This window comes from Euleptes europaea, chromosome 2 (genome assembly GCF_029931775.1).
Source record: "Euleptes europaea isolate rEulEur1 chromosome 2, rEulEur1.hap1, whole genome shotgun sequence".
Lineage (NCBI taxonomy): Eukaryota > Metazoa > Chordata > Lepidosauria > Squamata > Sphaerodactylidae > Euleptes > Euleptes europaea.
The window spans coordinates 8418645-8436386 of NC_079313.1; the positions used below are offsets into that span (position 1 = coordinate 8418645).

At 47.0% G+C, this 17742-nt stretch overlaps 1 protein-coding gene across 1 annotated transcript; it reads left to right on the top strand.

Annotated features, from left to right (window-relative positions):
* Window positions 1-685: 685 nt before the first annotated feature.
* LOC130494064 (nuclear receptor ROR-beta-like) lies at window positions 686-16491 on the top strand. The gene is made up of 10 exons (XM_056867710.1): window positions 686-695; window positions 2110-2267; window positions 4207-4348; window positions 5667-6080; window positions 8816-8937; window positions 9126-9258; window positions 11095-11202; window positions 12633-12743; window positions 14803-14915; window positions 16311-16491. Exons 1-10 carry the CDS (start codon window positions 686-688, stop codon window positions 16470-16472), a joined length of 1473 nt encoding a protein of 490 aa, XP_056723688.1. The 3' UTR covers window positions 16473-16491.
* Window positions 16492-17742: the final 1251 nt, after the last annotated feature.

Genomic DNA, 17742 nt, shown 5'->3' on the forward strand with positions numbered 1-17742 from the left:
ACTGTTAGAAAGTTCTTCCTAATCTTTTGATTTAACTTCAACCCGTTGGTTCTGGTCCGACCTTCTGGGGCAACAGAAAACAACTCGGCGCCATCCTCTATACGACAGCCCTTCAAGTACTTGAAGATGGTTATCATATCCCCTCTCAGTCATCTCCTCTTCAGGCTAAACATACCCAGTTCCTTCAACCTTTCCTCATTGATCTCCAGACCCCTCACTGTCTTTGTTGCCCTCCTCTGGACATGTTCCACCTTGTCTACATTATTATTATTATTATTACACCAGCGTGGTGTAGTGGTTAAGAGCGGTGGTTTGGAGCAGTGGAGTCTGATCTGGAGAACCGGGTTTGATTCCCCACTCTTCCACGTGAGCAGTGGAAGCTAATCTGGTGAACTGGATTTGTTTCCCCGCTCCTCCACAGGAAGCCAGCTTGGTGACCTTGGGCAAGTCATGCTCTCTCAGCCCCACCTACCTCACAGGGTGTCTGTTGTGGGGAGGGGAAGGGAAGGTGCTTGTAAGCCGGTTTGAGTCTGCCTTAAGTGGTAGAGAAAGTCGGCATATAAAAACCACCTCTTCTTCTTCGCAGTCTCCTATCCAAATGCTGACCAGGGCCGATCCTGCTTAGCTTCTGAGATCTGACGAGATCGGACTAGCCTAGGCCATCCAGATCAGGGTGTTGATGGTAATGGAGACACGTAATGTGTGCTTCATGTTTCGTTTTGGTCCCAGGATACTGGAATCTGGAGGAGTTCCAGCTAGGGTTGCCAGCTCCGGGTTGGGAAATACCTGGAGATTTGGGGGGTGGAGCCTGAGGAGGGCGGGGTTTGGAGAGAGGAGGGACTTCAATGCCATAGATTCCAATTGCCAAAGTGGCCATTTTCTCCAGGTGAACTGATAGAGTTGTAATAGCGGGAGATCTCCAGCCACCACCTGGAGCTTGGCAGCCCTTGTTCCAGCCCAGGTTTTACTGATTACAATTCCTTTGACTCCTTTATTTATTTATTTATTTTACAAGGGTCACACTAAGGGGGCTGGGGCTAACCGTTGATCCCTACCCCCAAGGCAGTTGGGGGGAAGGGAAGAAGACCTTCAATTTCTTTTATTCTCTCCTCTTGTTAAAAATTAAACTCTATAAAATACTTGAGCGCCATCTCCTGGGCATCAATTGAATTGCAACTCCTCTTCTTATTTGAGCGATAAAAAGTTCCTTTCCGGGAAACCAAAGGAATTGTTAGTGGTTAGTAGGGTTGGCAAATCTGGGTTGGGAAATTCTGTAAGTGAGATCAGAGTGAATTGATGCAGAGTGAATTGATGATCCTGAATGTGGATATACACACGATAGAGCCACGATTCGTTTTGACCATGCTTACAGAGATATTTGGACTGTTAATAGCAACATTCTGAAAAAATTATTGTGGATGGTTCTGATTTATTCCAATATTGAAGAGGGAAATATTTGGATTAATGAACAGGCCCTACTTCTTATGAGTGTTTTGAATTTTGGTCAGTGATTGGTTGTACTTTGTGTTTTAAATACTTTCACTTTACGGTGTGTATTTTAAATACCGTAATTTGTACCCCTCAGGAAGGTCTTGTGGCCGAAACATGTTTGGTTTTAATGAATTGTTTGTACTATTTGTATCATATTAAAGTTATGCTAGTTTATCTTATGTAACTCATTGGTGTTCATACTAGTATTAGGCTATTGGTCAACCTTCTTTGGGTGCAAAGGTCATTAATAGCCCACTGTTTTAAATATGGTTCATTGATAGGGTTGCCAAGCCCCTCTGCGCCACCGGCAAGAGGTTTTGGGGGCGGAGCCTGAGGAGGGCATGATTTGGGGAGGGACTTCAATGCCATAGAGTCCAATTGCCAAAGCAGCCATTTTCTCCAGGGGAACTGATCTCTATCAGCTGGAGATCAGTTGTTATTACCAGGAGATCTCCAGCTAGTACCTGGAGGTTGGCAACCCTATTCATCGATTGTTGTCAGTCTTGCTAAACTGAAAAGAGAGTTCGGTTTCATTTTAATTGTTGAGTGGATTTTTATCCCACCCTTTCTAAATATTTAGTATATGATACAAGCACACTGCTTTTTAAAGGCACTAAGTTAACCATGTGGGCATTTTTTGTCTCTCTCCTCTGCCTCCCCCTCCCTCTTTACCTTCACCCTTTTCTACAGCGCAAATAGAAGTGATCCCCTGTAAAATATGTGGGGACAAATCTTCAGGGATTCACTATGGTGTCATCACCTGCGAAGGATGTAAGGTGAGTGAGAGGGGGGTGCCGCGAAATTGGGCTGTCCTCTTGGAGTGAAATTTGCTTTCGGTGGCTTCTAGAAAGGGTTAGACCAGGGATGTCAAACATAACGCCCAAGGGCCAGATCCAGCCCCTGGAGAGCTCTCACCTGGCCCATGAGCCAGCAGAGGCAGCCACCCCCCTACTCTCAATCTAGGCTGGCGAGCCACTGCCCGGCCCGATCAAGTGACATTTTATGTTATATCCATCCCTCGTAACAATTGAGTTCGACACCCCTGGGTTAGACGCATTTAGGGACTTCAGGCAAGGGTGCGATAGCTAAGTGGAGCCTTCATGACCACACATAGCGTACTTTTAAGCACCAGTTACTGGGAATGAATAAGGGAAGACTACATGTTTTGTGCTTCCCGAGGGATCTGGATAGCCATTTTTCAAAGGATGAGAGTTGACTAGACAGATTCGGGTCTGCTCCAGCAAGCAAATAACCGTCTTCAGACCACTCGTGAAAGGAATAACAGCACTAAAGGATCCTCTACATCAGGGGTGGGGAACCTTTTTTCTGCCAAGGGCCATTTGGATATTTATAACATCATTCGCGGGCCATACAAAATTATCAACTCAGAACTCGCCCCCACACATTCTGGCCCTGCCCCCTTTAACCCCTCCATTGTTGCCACCTCCACCCCCAGCCTTCTTGTAGTACAGAGGGAATACGTTTCTCCACGGCCCGGGTAAGAAAGGGTTAACACAGTTTCTTGGCCGGTCCTAGCAGCTCCATAGCTAATGACTCTTCTGCAAGGGGGAAAGAAGATCCCTTTTCTCGGCAAAACAAACTCGAATCTGCCTTGAATAGAGGCTATTCCTGTCCGCAGGAGCGGGCAGATTGCCAGTCTTAGATCCTTCTGAGCTAGAGATCTACCAGGACCCACAAAGGGCCAGACCAAATGATTTCACGGGCCTTATACGGCCCCCGGGCCTGACGTTCCCCACCCCTGCTCTACATCATTTAGACGATTTTAATTTTTGTTTTTTATATTCTCCTTGGATGTTCCTGCCTAGTTTTTTTCCTTACATGGCAAAAGCACAGGTCTTATATAGGCGGTAACCGCTCCCAGAAATGCAAAGGAAAAAATCGACCAATGTTTCCACACCTTCTTTTATTAAGGAATGTTTTGTATTCCATTTTGAAATAATCATAAAGAAACCTGTAACTTATCAAGAAAATAGAAACCAATGAAATAAATGCTGGCACCTGTAATAAAAGAATGCAGTCGTCGAGATGTGGAAATATTATCTTCAGCCCGAGAGCCAGCGTGGTGTAGTGGTTAAGACCGGTGGTTTGGAGCGGTGGACTCTAATCTGGAGAACCGGGTTTGATTCCCCACTGCTCCACATGAGTGGCAGAGGTTAATCTGGTGAACTGGGCTACACATCAAGCCAGCTGGGTGACCTTGGGCCAGTCACAGTTCTCTTAGAGCTCTCTCAGCCCCACCTACCTCACAGGGTGTCTGCTGTGGGGAGGGGAAGGGAAGGTGATTGCAAGTCGGTTTGATTCTCCCTTAAGTGGTAGAGAAAGTCAGCACATATAAACCAACTCTTCTTCTTCTATCTAGAGTTTTTATCCTGTGTAGTTCTCTCCTCTTCCATTTTGCCCTCACAACAACCCTGTGAGGTAGGTTAGACTGGGAGAAACAAAACAAAAAAAACCCTTGGATGTTCCAGCCTAGGCCTCTCCCTTACAGTCTACTTTTCTTTATGCAGGGAGATTCTCTACCACCACCACCGCCCCAATCGAGAAGCATTTTTTTTAATGATGCACATGAGGATTGGTACAGTCCAGGCACAGTTTTACCATGTTATCTGCTGTGTTGTAGCGTTCGATCTCCCAACAACCTTTTAGGCCAGCTTGGAAGATGCTAATCTCCCCCCTTTCCTGTCCCCTCTCCAGGGATTCTTCCGCAGAAGCCAACAGAATAACGCCACCTACTCTTGCTCGCGCCAAAGGAACTGCCTCATCGACAGAACCAACCGCAACCGCTGCCAGCACTGCCGCTTGCAAAAATGCCTGGCCTTGGGGATGTCCCGTGATGGTAAGTCTTCTCTTTGCAGGGGTGGGGGCTGCCCTGTGAAATCAGTTGGGAGGGGGTCAGTGATATTCGGAAGATGATACGTTTGCATCAAGTTCAGCTGTGATACTCATTGGATAAAGTTTTGAACTTGGAAGTTCTGGCAGAGGGACGCAGATTCCTTCCTCTCTGCAGCTCTATAGCGCCACCAGGGCAGATGGTCAAAGGGTGGTATTGCAGCCATAAATTCAGCATCAGTTGGTCAATGCAATTGGCCATTTTAGGATTCGAGCTGGAGATCTCCTGATATTAAAACTGACCTCTGGGTGACAGAGATCAGTTCACCTGGAGAAAATGGCCACTTTGGTGATTGGACTGTATGGAATTCTACCCCATTGGTCCCTCCCCAAACCCTGCCCTCCTCAGGCTCCACCCCCAACATCTCCAGGTATTTCCCAACCCGGAGCTGGCAACCCTACATTATACCCCAATGAAGTCTCCCCTCCCCAAACCCCGCCCTCCTCAGGTTCCATCCCCAAAATCTCCAAGTATTTCCCAACCTGGAGCTTTGCCTCTTGGGCACCTATCCTGGCGGGTAGTTTCCGATCTCTCTCTCTCTGCCTGGTCTGCCTGTCAAGAATGCTAGAGTAATCATGTTGATCAAATAAAGCTGCCTTAAGAGCATAAGAACATAAGAAAGGTCCTGCTGGATCAGACCCAGGCCCATCAAGTCCAGCAGTCTGTTCGCACAGCGGCCAACCAGGTGCCTCTAGGAAGCCCCCAAACAAGACCAACCAGTGGTTAAGAGCGGTGGTTTGGAGCAGTGGACTCTAATCTGGAGAACCTGGTTTGATTCCCCACTCCTCCACATGAGCGCTGGACGCTAATCTGGCAAACCGGGTTGGTTTCCCCACTCCTACCCATGAAGCCAGCTGGGTGACCTTGGGCTAGTCACAGTTCTCTTAGAGCTCTCTCAGCCCCACCTGCCTCACAGGGTGTCAGTTGTGGGGGGTGGGGGGGAGGGAAGGTGAAGGTAAGCCGGTTTGATTCTCCCTTAAGTGGTAGAGAAAGTCGGCATATAAAAACCAACTTTTCTTCTCCTTCTTACTCTTGGTGTCAAAATGAATGAGTTATATTTGCTTACAGCGCCTAAGGGGAGGGGGTTGTGTGATGTTTTATAAATTGTTCTCCTATGCAGCAAAGGAGGAACGAGGGTTTTGGTTTGGAGGTGGGCAGGTTGCTGAGCTGGCAAGTGGCCGCTCAGTCCCAGGGAGGAATCTCTTTTGGACGTGGCCTGACATCTGCCCCCTTCCCCCTCTCTTCCCCCTGTTCCGGACGGCAGCTGTGAAGTTCGGCCGCATGTCCAAGAAGCAACGGGACAGCCTTTATGCCGAGGTGCAGAAGCACCAGCAGAGCCAAGAGCAGAGCGGCGAAGCCAAGGAGGAGCCGGAGACGTTGTCGCGGGTCTACACCACCAGCGTGAGCAGTGGCCTCTCCGACCTGGACGACATCTCCATGCTCTCCGACAGCTTCCTTTTCGATTTCCCCTTGACCCCCGACGGGAACAGCAATTACTACAACCTGGACCTCTTGACCTCCGCCCAGCCGTCGCCCGACCAGTCCAGCATCGACCTCAGCGATGCCAAGTTCATCAAGCAGGAATCCATTTATGAGCTGATGCTGGACCCCGGTCTCTACACCCACAGTCCCCTCGAGAGCAGCCAGCTGGTCTCGGACATTTCGGTGATGGAGATCGGTTAGTATGTGGGAGAGTTCATGGCTACTAGTAAAAATGGCTACTAGTCATGATACGTACCTATTCTGTCCAAGATCAAAGGAGCAGGCCTATTCTATTAGGTGCTGTGGAACACAGGCAGGATGGTGCTGCTGCAGTTGTCTTGCTTGTGGGCTTCCTAGAGGCACCTGGTTGGCCGCTGTGTGAACAGATTGCTGGACTTGATGGGCCTTGGTCTGATCCAGCAGGGCCTCTTCTTATGTTCTTAAGTCTTAGTTATGGGCTTCCTAGAGGCAGCTGCAGCCGTCTTGTTTGCGGGCTTCCTAGAGGCACCTGGTCGGCCACTGTGAACAGACAGCTGGACTTGATGGACCTCGGTCTGATCCAGCATGGCCTCTTCTTATGTTCGTTTTTGCCTAATTGGCTTCCCATCTTTTTTCAAATGGGCAGCCCATTCCTGAGGGAGGGGTAGATCTGTGGTCACCTCCTCAGAAGCTTCCCGGCCACTGCAAAGGAAAAAAACAAACCCTTTTTTAAATTAAAAAAAGGAAAAAAGGGGGAAATGCCCCACTGTAAACAGCAAGACTGTGCCACCGGAAAATGTGGCAGAGCCACCTTCAAGCTCAAGGGGGCGATCCCGGGGCAAAAGGGGTCTGGAAGCTGACTTATGTCAGCTCTGCCCCTTGGAACGCCCCCCCCCCAACCCCGGCGTGGCCTGTCGCTTCTGAAGTTTAGGTCCTGGCACGGTGATTGTGTCCACATTGCTCTGAGGAGCCAAGGCGCCAGCGTGTGCGCTGACTGGGTTGGCGTAAGTACCCAGTGTCCCGGGTTAAACGGGCACTTATGCCGGCATGGCACGCCAGCTCCTGTGAAGCTTTGCCCCCCACCCCAGGAATGCACTCTTAATGTCTAAATTTTTGAAAACATAAAAGACAGTTGCAATGCCAGAAATCAGTATGGAGCAATTCAAGCTCTGTTTTGGGTCTTTCAGGACTCCTGTTCTTTAACGTTTTCCTTCTGTCCTTCCGTTTCCACCTTAATAAATGACTGCTGGTTCTTTTCCCTGCCAGCTATGACATTCATGAATCATGTTGTCAATTCATCCAGCAGGGGAAAGCGACTTATTACTACTTTTTATATTCCAAGCCAAGTTAGTGCACATTATTTTTGTATGCGTGTCTTAGCGCCGTTACGGATTGGAGTAAGACAGCAAAATAATGAGCAATGGCTTTGCCAGCAAAGTGAAAAGCAGCACTCAATTTCCCCACATCCTGCCAGTGAAAACGGATAACTGATTCATAGATGCCATAGCCTGGTGAGGAGAAAACAGGGGTGGGGAATTAATTAGGCTGTAGAGGAAGGAATATTTTGGGATCAAAGAGACATTTTGCTGAACAGAATTTACCTGTGAATAAACATATGTCTCTGAGTGTATAGTGCCCTCAAGTCGTCAAGTCACAGCCAACTTATGGCAACCCCTTAGGGTTTTCAAGGCAAGAGACTTACAGAGGTGGTTTGCCATTGCCTTCCTCTGTATTGCAACCCTGGTATTGAATGAATAAGGCTTGGCTTCCTGTCCTAAAAACCTCCAGACTAACAAAGACTATAGTCAACAATAGCCATGGAGATTAGCTTTGGATTTCACACATTAACAGATCATTTCAGGATACAATGGTTCCATATTAACATACCACACCGTCATTAGCACATTATCTTGATACTTACAGGACAATGATTAGCACATTACTTTTGCAGGACAATGACTCAGCTCAAACCCAACCCCTTTCTGACTATATCTTCCTACACACTTGACACTGAGAGACACTGTCCTTCAGTGTTACTACTCTGAAGATGCCTGTCACAGTTGCTGGCGAAACGTCAGGAAAGAAAATTCCAAGACCACGGTTACACAGCCCGGATAACCTACAAGAACCAATAAACCCTGGTATTGTTTGGTGGTCGCACATATTGAAGACATGACACTGCCTTCTACTGAATCAGACCCTTGGTTCATCAAAGTCAGTATTGTCTGCTCAGACCAGCAGCGGCTCTCCAGGGTCTCAGGCAGAGGTCTTTCACATCACCTACTTGCCTAGTCCCTTGAACTGGAGATGCCGGAGATTAAACCTAGGCCCTTCTGCATGCCAAGTAGATGTTCTACCACTGAGCCACAGCCCCTGGTCTTCTATCCAAGTTATAACCAGGGCCAACGTTGCTTAGCTTCTGAGATCTGATGTGATCAGGCCATCCAGGTCAGGGTGAATGAACATATAGTAGGATGAATTTCACTCCAGGGATGAATTCTTATGGGGGATATAGTGTCATATTAAGTACTGTGTAATATTCCGGTTTCATTTCTGCTTCTGGCTAACTGTGAGAGAGTGATCTCTTAGCAGCACAAAACGTTCATGTGGATAGCCCCAAGGTCTATATTTAGCATCCAATTGTATCTGATTTCAATATTTCAACATGTGTAAGTGGTTGATACGCAGTGGTACTTCGCTTTCTACTCAAACAGTATTCAATCACGGGCGTGCATTGAATGCCGTTTACTATCTGAAAGTCAACTATTTCATCTCTGAGTCAACATCAAAGCCATCACTGAGCCTCCATTGAAGCTCAGCCGTGGATCAGTGGGGATCCGTGATAGATCAGTGAAGATCAGAAGCTGCAGAATATTTATATCTGAAAGGGAGGGGGTTGGCCGATCCTTAGGTCTATGTATCAGGACCCTGACGCCCTCCTTGTATTCCCAGAACACCTCGCCCAGAACGTGATCAAATCGCACCTGGAAACGTCCCAATACACAAGCGAAGAGCTGAAGAGGCTAGCCTGGACGCTTTACTCGCAAGAAGAGATAAGGGGCATGCAGAACAAGGTATATTTCTCCCTCCCAGCTTTGAATGGGAGCGTGTCAGAATTTAGGGTTGCCAGGTCCCTCTTCGCCACTAGCAGGAGATCTCCAGCTAGTACCTGGAGGTTGGCAGCCCTGTACAGGCAGAAGGTTGAGAGCCGGCCGGTGGGCTCCGGGAGCTGGCTGGTAACATTTCCCTCTTCTTTCTGCAGAGCTGCGAGGTCTTGTGGCAGGAATGCGCCCTGCAGATCTCCAACGCCATCCAGTACGTCGTGGAATTCGCCAAACGCATCGAGGGCTTCATGGAGCTCTGTCAAAATGACCAGATCATCCTCCTCAAAGCAGGTGAGGAGAAGCAACGAGAAGAAACCGGCTGGCTCCCCACTCTCTGAGCGAATGGCCCTTGCTCAGATTTGCTGGCGTGGATTTTCCCTTTTAAAAAATCCCAATTTTCAATACTGCCTATCATTTGTGAATGCATTGATTTTGACTAAATAATTACATCGACCTTTGTTGCTTTCAACAAACACCTGGGTTTTTCTCCATTCTTGCAGTCTGCTCAGGGTGTATTAACTGGCAGAACTTGTTTTAGAACCCATGACTAAGGCTATGCCTCCCCGCACTGTCAAATGAAGTTAGTTGCCCTACAACCTCCCTGAAATCTTATGGGATGTTAGTCACAAATAATAGTTAGCCGCAACTAGGGTTGCCAACTGCCAGGTACTAAGTAGGAAGACAGCACATGGCTCAATATTCAATTCAATTCAAAGCAACACCAAGGGCTAATTTATTCAAATAAAAAACATACAAGAATAAACCCAACAAACCAAAGTAAGAGGTAGAAGTGTTAACATCACACAGTTCGCCTCGCAGGGCTTAAGGCAGCACCTCTGAACAACCTCTGAACAAGCAAAGGACTATATACTTCAAATGTGTTTCAATGTAGCCAGATGGCTATAACATATAACAAGAAAAGATACAGTTTCAAAGCAGCCCAAAGGCTTATGAATATATAATCACGAAGAAAGCAACCAAAATCCTGGAAGGGTCCATCGCAAGAATGCGTTTTGAATTCTTCATCAACTTGCTGACCCAATTAACATGAGTTATGTACTTCAATGTTGCAAAACTCACAGTGATGAGAGTGTTCCCATTATGTTGCGCGAAAAGAATATAGGAATTCAATAGGGCAAAAAGCTCAGGCTCTGTAAGCATCAGCTTCTCCGGAGAAGATTTATTCTTGGTTTATTCTTGTATGTTTTTATTTGAATAAATTAGCCCTTGGTTTTATTTGAATTGAATTGAATATTGAGCCACGTGCTGTCTTCCTACTTAGCATTCACTATTTCCAGCATAGGTTTTTTCACTTCTTAGTTTACTAACTGCCAGGTACTAGCTGGAGATCTCCTGCTATTACAACTGATCTCCAGCAGATAGAGGTCAGTTCACCAGGAGAAAATGGCCCGCTTTGGCCATTGGACTCTATGGCACTGAAGTCCCCTCCCCAAACCCCACCCTCCTCAGGCTCCACCCCCCAAAATCTGCAGGTATTTCCCAACCTGGAGCTGGCAACCCTGGTCGTAATGCCGGAATATCTCCACCCCCCACCCTACAACACGGGAAGTGAGTTTGCCTAGGGGAAAGAGCTTGGGGAGGGGAGGTTATTGGATTCTCAGCAGCCAGCTTGAGGGGTTCAACTCCCCTTCCTCTCCTCTTTAACTGCAATTGGGACAGGCCAAGTTTAACCACAGATCATGTCAAACCTGGCTGCAAATACTAATTTATTGATCCCAAAGTTGAATGGAAAAATCAGAGTATTTATAAATGTATATACATTGCCTTTGTAGGCAGAGTCTTTACAGCCTTCTACATCTGAACATACCAACTATTTTTCTAACCTCCTCTTTTCTTTTTCCTTCCTTTTTTGTTTTACTTTATCCCACCTCTTCCTTCCTTGTGGGGTTAATATTTTTATTCTTGGATTTTTTCTGTATTGCTGTTTTGACAAATGGTCCTCACTCTGTTTTATATATCCATGTGAATTGAAACTTTTTTTTTTTAAAAAATTGCTATTTTCAACATGGGGGTTGGATTTTTTTCTTTTTTAAAATTGGTACGGGGATGCCGGACACCTCCCGTTGTTCCTCTTTTGCCCTCTGGTGGTCTGTCTGTCTGCATCAGGTTGCTTGGAGGTTCTCCTCATCCGCATGATTCGGGCCTTCAACCCGTTGAACAACACGGTGCTCTTTGACGGAAAGTACGGCGGGATGCAGATGTTCAAATCTCTCGGTAAGCGGGCAAAGGCTTTTTTTAGTGCCAGCAGCTGTGTTTTATGGAAGTGGGTGTCTTCTCTTTTCCCTTTTACCCTGACCTGGTTAGCCCAAGCTAGCCTAATCTTGTCAGATCTTGGAAGCTAAAGCGGGGTCAGCTTTGGTTAGCACTTGGATGGGAGACCACCAAGGAATGCCAGGGTTGCTACGCAGAGGAAGGCAATGGCAAACCACTTCTGAATGTCCCTTGACTTGAAATCCGACTTAACAGCTCTTTACACCACCACCTTTTCCCTTATAGGGATTGTATATCTGTTGTTGTTTTTATAAAACGGGAAGGCAGTTGGGGGAGGAAGAATGAACCCTTCCTCACCTTACCTCCTCGTGGTCTGACTATCATGCAAGACATTTTTCTTACACCATCAACAAAGGGGAAACAGACAACCCCAAAAACAACAGAATTAAGTTCCCAAATGTCAAGAAAAAAATCAACATTCAAGGCTAAATGTTACATAATATAAAGGTTATGTCAATGCAAAATATGTATATATTTATTACAGGCTAAAATCAATAACATTTAGAAGGCCCTGCAATAGCCTACCAAACCAACATGCACATGTAGGTTTGGCCTTGTATGTTGATTCTTTCTAGACATTTTTCTTAGCATGGCTCAGTTTCTTGTATCAGGTGGGGGAAAGGGAATTTAAGTGTGGAAAGCATAAGGAGGTTGACGGTTTTACCTTCCAGCCCCTATACACCCCCTTTGAAACTAAAATCAGACTCCACCCTTCCACAAACCTCCATTGACAGGAACTAGGGTTGTCGGCGCTGCCTTGGCAAATGCTGTGAGGTTTTGAGGGTGGTGCATGCAACAGATGTGATGCTCCAGGTGACATTCTGGGAATTACCCATAATCTCTTTGGTAAAGGCCACAGAGACATAGGAAAATTCCCATGGTGGCCATTTTTTCTACTGTTCCTCAGTTTCTTGCAGGTGAGGGATTGGTGCCGAAGGCAAGGGTTTACCAACTGTGGGCAGTTACGTTTCCAGGTGGCTTGGAATGGCGGGCAATTGCCCGCCAATCCATCGGCCAGCTCACAGCAAGGATTGCGCGCGCGGCCATGAGCAATGAGATCCCGTCACTTCTGGTTTACTTCCGGAAGCACCGCAGCGCGACGGGACGATTTACTTTGTGGCAAATCGTCCTGTTGCGCTGTGGCGCTTCCGGAAGTAAACCAGAAGTGATGGGATCGCGTTGCTTGCAGCCAGGCACATGCGATCCCCACCCCCAAATTTTCCGCTGGAGGAGAGGGGGGACCTGGCAACCCTAGCGAGACGGCAAGCGAACATGAACATGAAAAAAACCCCTCGCGAAGGGATGATAATGCTGCTGCCCTGACAGGAGGCTTGTTGTCGTAACGTTGCCCCCCCCTTTTGGTTCTCGCTTAGGCTGTGACGACCTTGTCAGCGCCATCTTTGAACTGGGAAGGAATCTTTGCCGGCTGCAGCTCTCTGACGAGGAGGTGGCTCTCTTCACGGCGGCGGTCCTGCTCTCTCCAGGTGAGTGACCTTAGCCCAAATGAACTTGGCTCCCGCACTCCTAGGTCATTTACGCATGGGAGTTTTACCTGAGGTTCATTGCACGCTGGACCCACTCTTTCCTGCTGGGAATCTATGCACCAGCAGTCATCCAAGCTCAAATCAAGTCCCCGCCCCCATAAATGCTGCTTTGTAAATGGCTTACTTTGTAGAGCTTACTGTGAGAGAAAAGCCCCCCCAAACCCAATTGTTGCATAAAAAAACATTTTAAGAAAAATAACGAAGCAATCTGAAAGGGGGGGGAGAAATCCAAGCGTCGGTTTTAAAAAGCCTTTCTTTTGCTCAGAAAGAGCTCCCAGGAAGCAGGAAGTATTTGAATCCCCACCTCTGGACATGCTGCTTTGTAATTGGCTGTGAGTGAAACTAAGCTTGCGTGTCCCGCACTTTGCCTTATGCACAGAGATTTCACCCGAGCTCAGCTCAGGGGAGAGGGAAGAATCGGGTTAATAGAGGAACGGGAAGGCTGGGGTTTGTGAGGGCTGGCAGTGAGGTAAACTCTAATGGAGGGAAAACTCATGCATAACTCCAAGGAACAACCGAGACAGACTGGGGGCGAACATGAGTGAAAGTACCCATGCATAAACGGCCATAGTCAGTAGCCAAAGTACTTAGACAGTTGGCTGGTCCAGTAGAGCAGCTCCTTACTGTCAGCCAGAATCCCAACGGCTTCTTTCTGCGAGTCTCTCTCATGTCAGTTCCAGCTGGGGTCTGTTGGCAGTAACCGGGGCACAACCATGGCAGCTTGTAAGTAAAGGCCAGCTCTGTGCTGCTCAACGGCGCCACCATTGCCGATAGACAGAAAGTGGTATTGCAGCTCTTAGCTTACCGTTCAGTTCAGTTCTTCATTGTTACAGTCAAAGACCATCATACCTACAAATTACAGTCAGTAGTTGTAAAAAGGGGGTGGGGGTAACTGTATAAAATCCGAAACTAAAAACCGTGATTGAATATATAAGCTAAGGGTAGCTTTATGGCTATCATAAGTAAATTCTGTAAACCTCAGCTACAATATAAGCTAGTACTGTGTATCTAAGGCCATTGATCCACCTACTTATTTGTGAGTGTGTTTCTCTTCTTAATAACTAAAAAGCAGAATTTTTGCCTTTGCACGGAATACAAAACAAAAAATAGTGTTGTAAAGTAGCAATAAGGTATATATGAGTCCCATGGCGCAGAGTGGTAAGCTGCAGTACTGCAGTCCAAGCTCTGCTCACGACCTGAGTTCGATCCCGACGGGAGTCAGTTGCAGGTAGCCGGCTCAAGGTTGACTCAGCCTTCCATCCTTCCGAGGTCGATAAAATGAGTACCCAGCTTGCTGGGGGTAAAGGGAAGATGACTGGGGAAGGCACTGGCAAACCACCCCGTAAACGAAGTCTGCCTAGTAAACGTCGGGATGTGACATCACCCCACGGGTCAGGAATGACCCGGTGCTTGCACAGGGGACCTTTACCTTTACTTAAAGTAGCAATATATAACTAAACCAGAACAACACCAGGCTAAAGAATCAAGAAATTTATCAATATATATATATAAGTTATAACAACAGGCATAAATAGCCTATAACTTACTATGAAATGTAAATCACCTAGATATACAAGGAAACAACAAACCCAATCTCATGATGAGGTATAGAATTAAATGAAAAGTCAAATAGGATGCATCAAATTCCGCGGGAGGATATCAGCAACTGGAGATCACCCTCACAAATTCCCACGGGATATGGCAGCCTCCTTATCCTCAAGCAACAGTTTGACCAGAGCTAACTCCGTACACCTCCCAAAAAAGTTCCGGCAGAAGTAGCTTACCATGGATCAGGTAATACAAGGGTCCAATACAGTTCCACCAGGGTCCATAAAGCTGCTGCTTCTAGCTTGGCTCTTCAAACTCTCATTTGCTACACACACTTTCCCCAAATGTGTGTTGCTGTAAGCGCAAATAATGTTAAAAGCACTGCTTTTTATTATGCTGGCTTTGGAGTCCAAGCAATGCCAAGTGATCTATTTTATGTCCTCTCTCTCAGATCGCCCCTGGCTGTCAGAGTCCAAGAAAGTCCAGAAACTCCAGGATAAAATCTACTTGGCTTTGCAACATGAAATTCAGAAGAAAAACTCCAATGAAGACAGACTGTCCAAGGTAATAAAATGGGGTGTCAGATGATGGTCTGTTCTTGGTTGGTTCCAGGGTTGTGGTGAACCCTGAGAATAATACCTTCCAGTGGTTCCCTCCAAGTATGATGTCTTATTATTTTAATATTATTACTATTTATTAAATTTTTACCCTGCTATCTGTCCTGACCAAGGCCAGGCTCAGAGCGGCTCACATCCGTCAGAATACAGCACATAAATTAAATAAAACTCAGTAAAAGCTCCAACAAAAGATTAAAGTTTATCAGTGACCAATTTGCACCTGTTATTTGCACGCTGGTCCCTAAGGAGCTAGGGAACGGCAAATGGGACCCCCAGTGGAATTCGATAAGATGGGACGGAAAAGACAGGGGTGGGGAAGGGAGGCCCTGGTCCTAGTTGAGGACCTAAATCGTAAATAAGTGAACAGCGTGGCCAAGGGGCCCACCTCCAGCTAGGGCTGTTACCGCACTTTGTATTCCCAGCAATGTATTAAGAGTTTGAAATGTTATAAAAAACATCGCTTTAAAGGGGTTTTTGGATACCACGGCTTGTAAATGGTTGGAAGATGTTTTCATAGCTAAAGTGCGAACAGTATTTTTTATAACATTTTCAAACTCTTAATACATCGGTGGGAATACATAGAAAGTGCAAACAGTATTTTTTATAACATTTTCAAACTCTTAATACATTGCTGGGAATACAAGTGCTGTAACCCCCTAGGGTTGCCAACCTCCAGGTACTAGCTGGAAATCTGCTATTACAACTGATCTCCAGCCGATAGAGAGCGGTTCACCTGGATAAAATGGCCCCATTGGCACTTGGACTCTGTGGCATTGAAGTCCCTCCCTTCAGAAGAAGAAGAAGAAGTGGTGGTTTGGAGTGGAGCCTCTGACCTGGAGAACCGGGTTTGATTCCCCATTCCTCCTCATGAGCAGCGGAGGCTACTCTAGTGAACTGGATTTGTTTCCCCACTCCTCCACATGAAGCCAGCTGGGTGACCTAGGGTTAGTCACACCTCTCTCAGCCCCACCTACCTCACAGAGTTTCTGTTGTGGGGAGGGGAAGGGCAGGTGATTGTAAGCCGGTTTGATTCTTCCTTAAGTGGTAGAGAAAGTCGGCATATAAAAACCAATTCTTCTTGTTCTTCTATTTCATAGGATTTTCCTGTGCATTGTTTAACTAGAAGCCTAATTATTGTACTCTTTCTAATCCATGTTCTATTTCTAAGGTGGAACAAAACTTGGCAACGTGCTGGGAGGGGGGAGTAGTTTGGGTTATTTTTTTCTTACCCACAAGTAGATCTCATTAAAGCAAAGGTGAGCAACCATTGCTACAAGCCTTTTCAAGCACACACAGGTTCTCTGACACGAGGGGGGGGTCTCTCTCTCTTTTTTTACTGCAGATAGTCTCAAAGTTGCCCTTAATGAAGACGATTTGCAACCTGCACTTGGATAAGTTGGAATTTTTCCGTCTCGTTCATCCCGAGACGGCCACGAATTTCCCTCCCCTGTACAAAGAGGTCTTCAGCTCCGAGCTGCACTTCAGCGACCCCCAAGAGAGCTAAGGGCATTCGGAGGCGTCCGCGGCCAAGCTGAGCTTTGTCTTTGGAGTCTGGAAACGGACCAGAACTTTGGAGGCTGGCTTTTGCGAAAGGGAGGGGAGAGACCTCCCCCCTCCAAGAGGTTTATTTGAAACTGAACTTTGCAGGGCAACGCAGGGCTGGGTTTGCCTTGCTGCCTTGCTGTGGTCTGCAATAGCTATTGAATGTATTTGCACCTTGAAGGATCCACAAAGTCTGACTTTTACCGTTCTGGTGAAATGAATGTGAACCGCCATTCGGTAAGAAGGATACCCCGGTAAGCAAGCATGGTCACGTTTCCCGTCCTTCGTTATACACGTGCTCCAGTGGGGCGCACCCCTTCACCCCCCCCCCGGTCGCGTGAGCATGCCCACAAAAAAATTCCACGGAGCCAGCCGACACCCACCCACTGACAACGATGTTCCCGCCTTGTTTAAAACAATTTGTGTATTATTATTATTATTACTATTACTATTATTATTATTGGGGTGTATGTGTGCGCGCGTCTAGGTTAAATGGCCTCGGCGGAATGGAAACTGGGCAATACAGATTTGTGTCAACTGAGGGAGAGACTCTAAAGTGCGGGGTGTCTGGAGGTGTGAACAGATTGGTCCTCCAGGTACCGAAACGGCAAAGAGGAGAAGTGAGTTTTGGGTAGACACCTAATTAATTTTGTACGAGTAACTAGGGCAGGTGAAAAGCCAAGGTCGGAGGGCTGGACCCTCTAATTGGACAGGGGAGGAAGAAACTGATCCTCCATGTTCCTTTCTTAGAAACAGTGCTGCCAAGAGAGTAACAGTATAAAAGCATCTCTCTAAAATGGGATAGATCCCAGAGAGATTCAGATATTGATGCTCCTTGTCGTGTTAGGGTGGTCTCTTTCAATTCCACATGGAGGGGCATTCAGTTTCCCAAGGTTTGTTTTTGCTTTTTTTTTTAAAAAATAAGAGCCTTGGAAATTCCCACGATCCAGCCTCCGAGGACTGCTCCAGAGAAAGAAATTGAGAAGGAAAATCAGCAAGCCCCGAGTGAAATTTGCTGGAAGAGCTCATTGCACAAGGCAGGGGTTTCTTTTCTGTCACCCCCCTGTGTCTCTCCACTGAAAGCTGGAACCTCCAACCCTGCCGCCTAGGTAGGCAGCTCAGACCCTGTGGTCATTCCTGCCAGAACTCAGGATGGGCAGAAAGGGCAGAAGAGCCTCTTGTACCACTACTCACAGGGTGGACCCCCTGAAATTGTGCTATTCGAGTCTGCA

Coding starts and splice junctions, on each gene's coding strand:
- LOC130494064 (XM_056867710.1), top strand. Junction 6,081..8,815: donor CATTTCGGTGATGGAGATCG/GTTAGTATGTGG, acceptor TTGTATTCCCAG/AACACCTCGCCCAGAACGTG. Junction 11,203..12,632: donor GCAGATGTTCAAATCTCTCG/GTAAGCGGGCAA, acceptor GTTCTCGCTTAG/GCTGTGACGACCTTGTCAGC.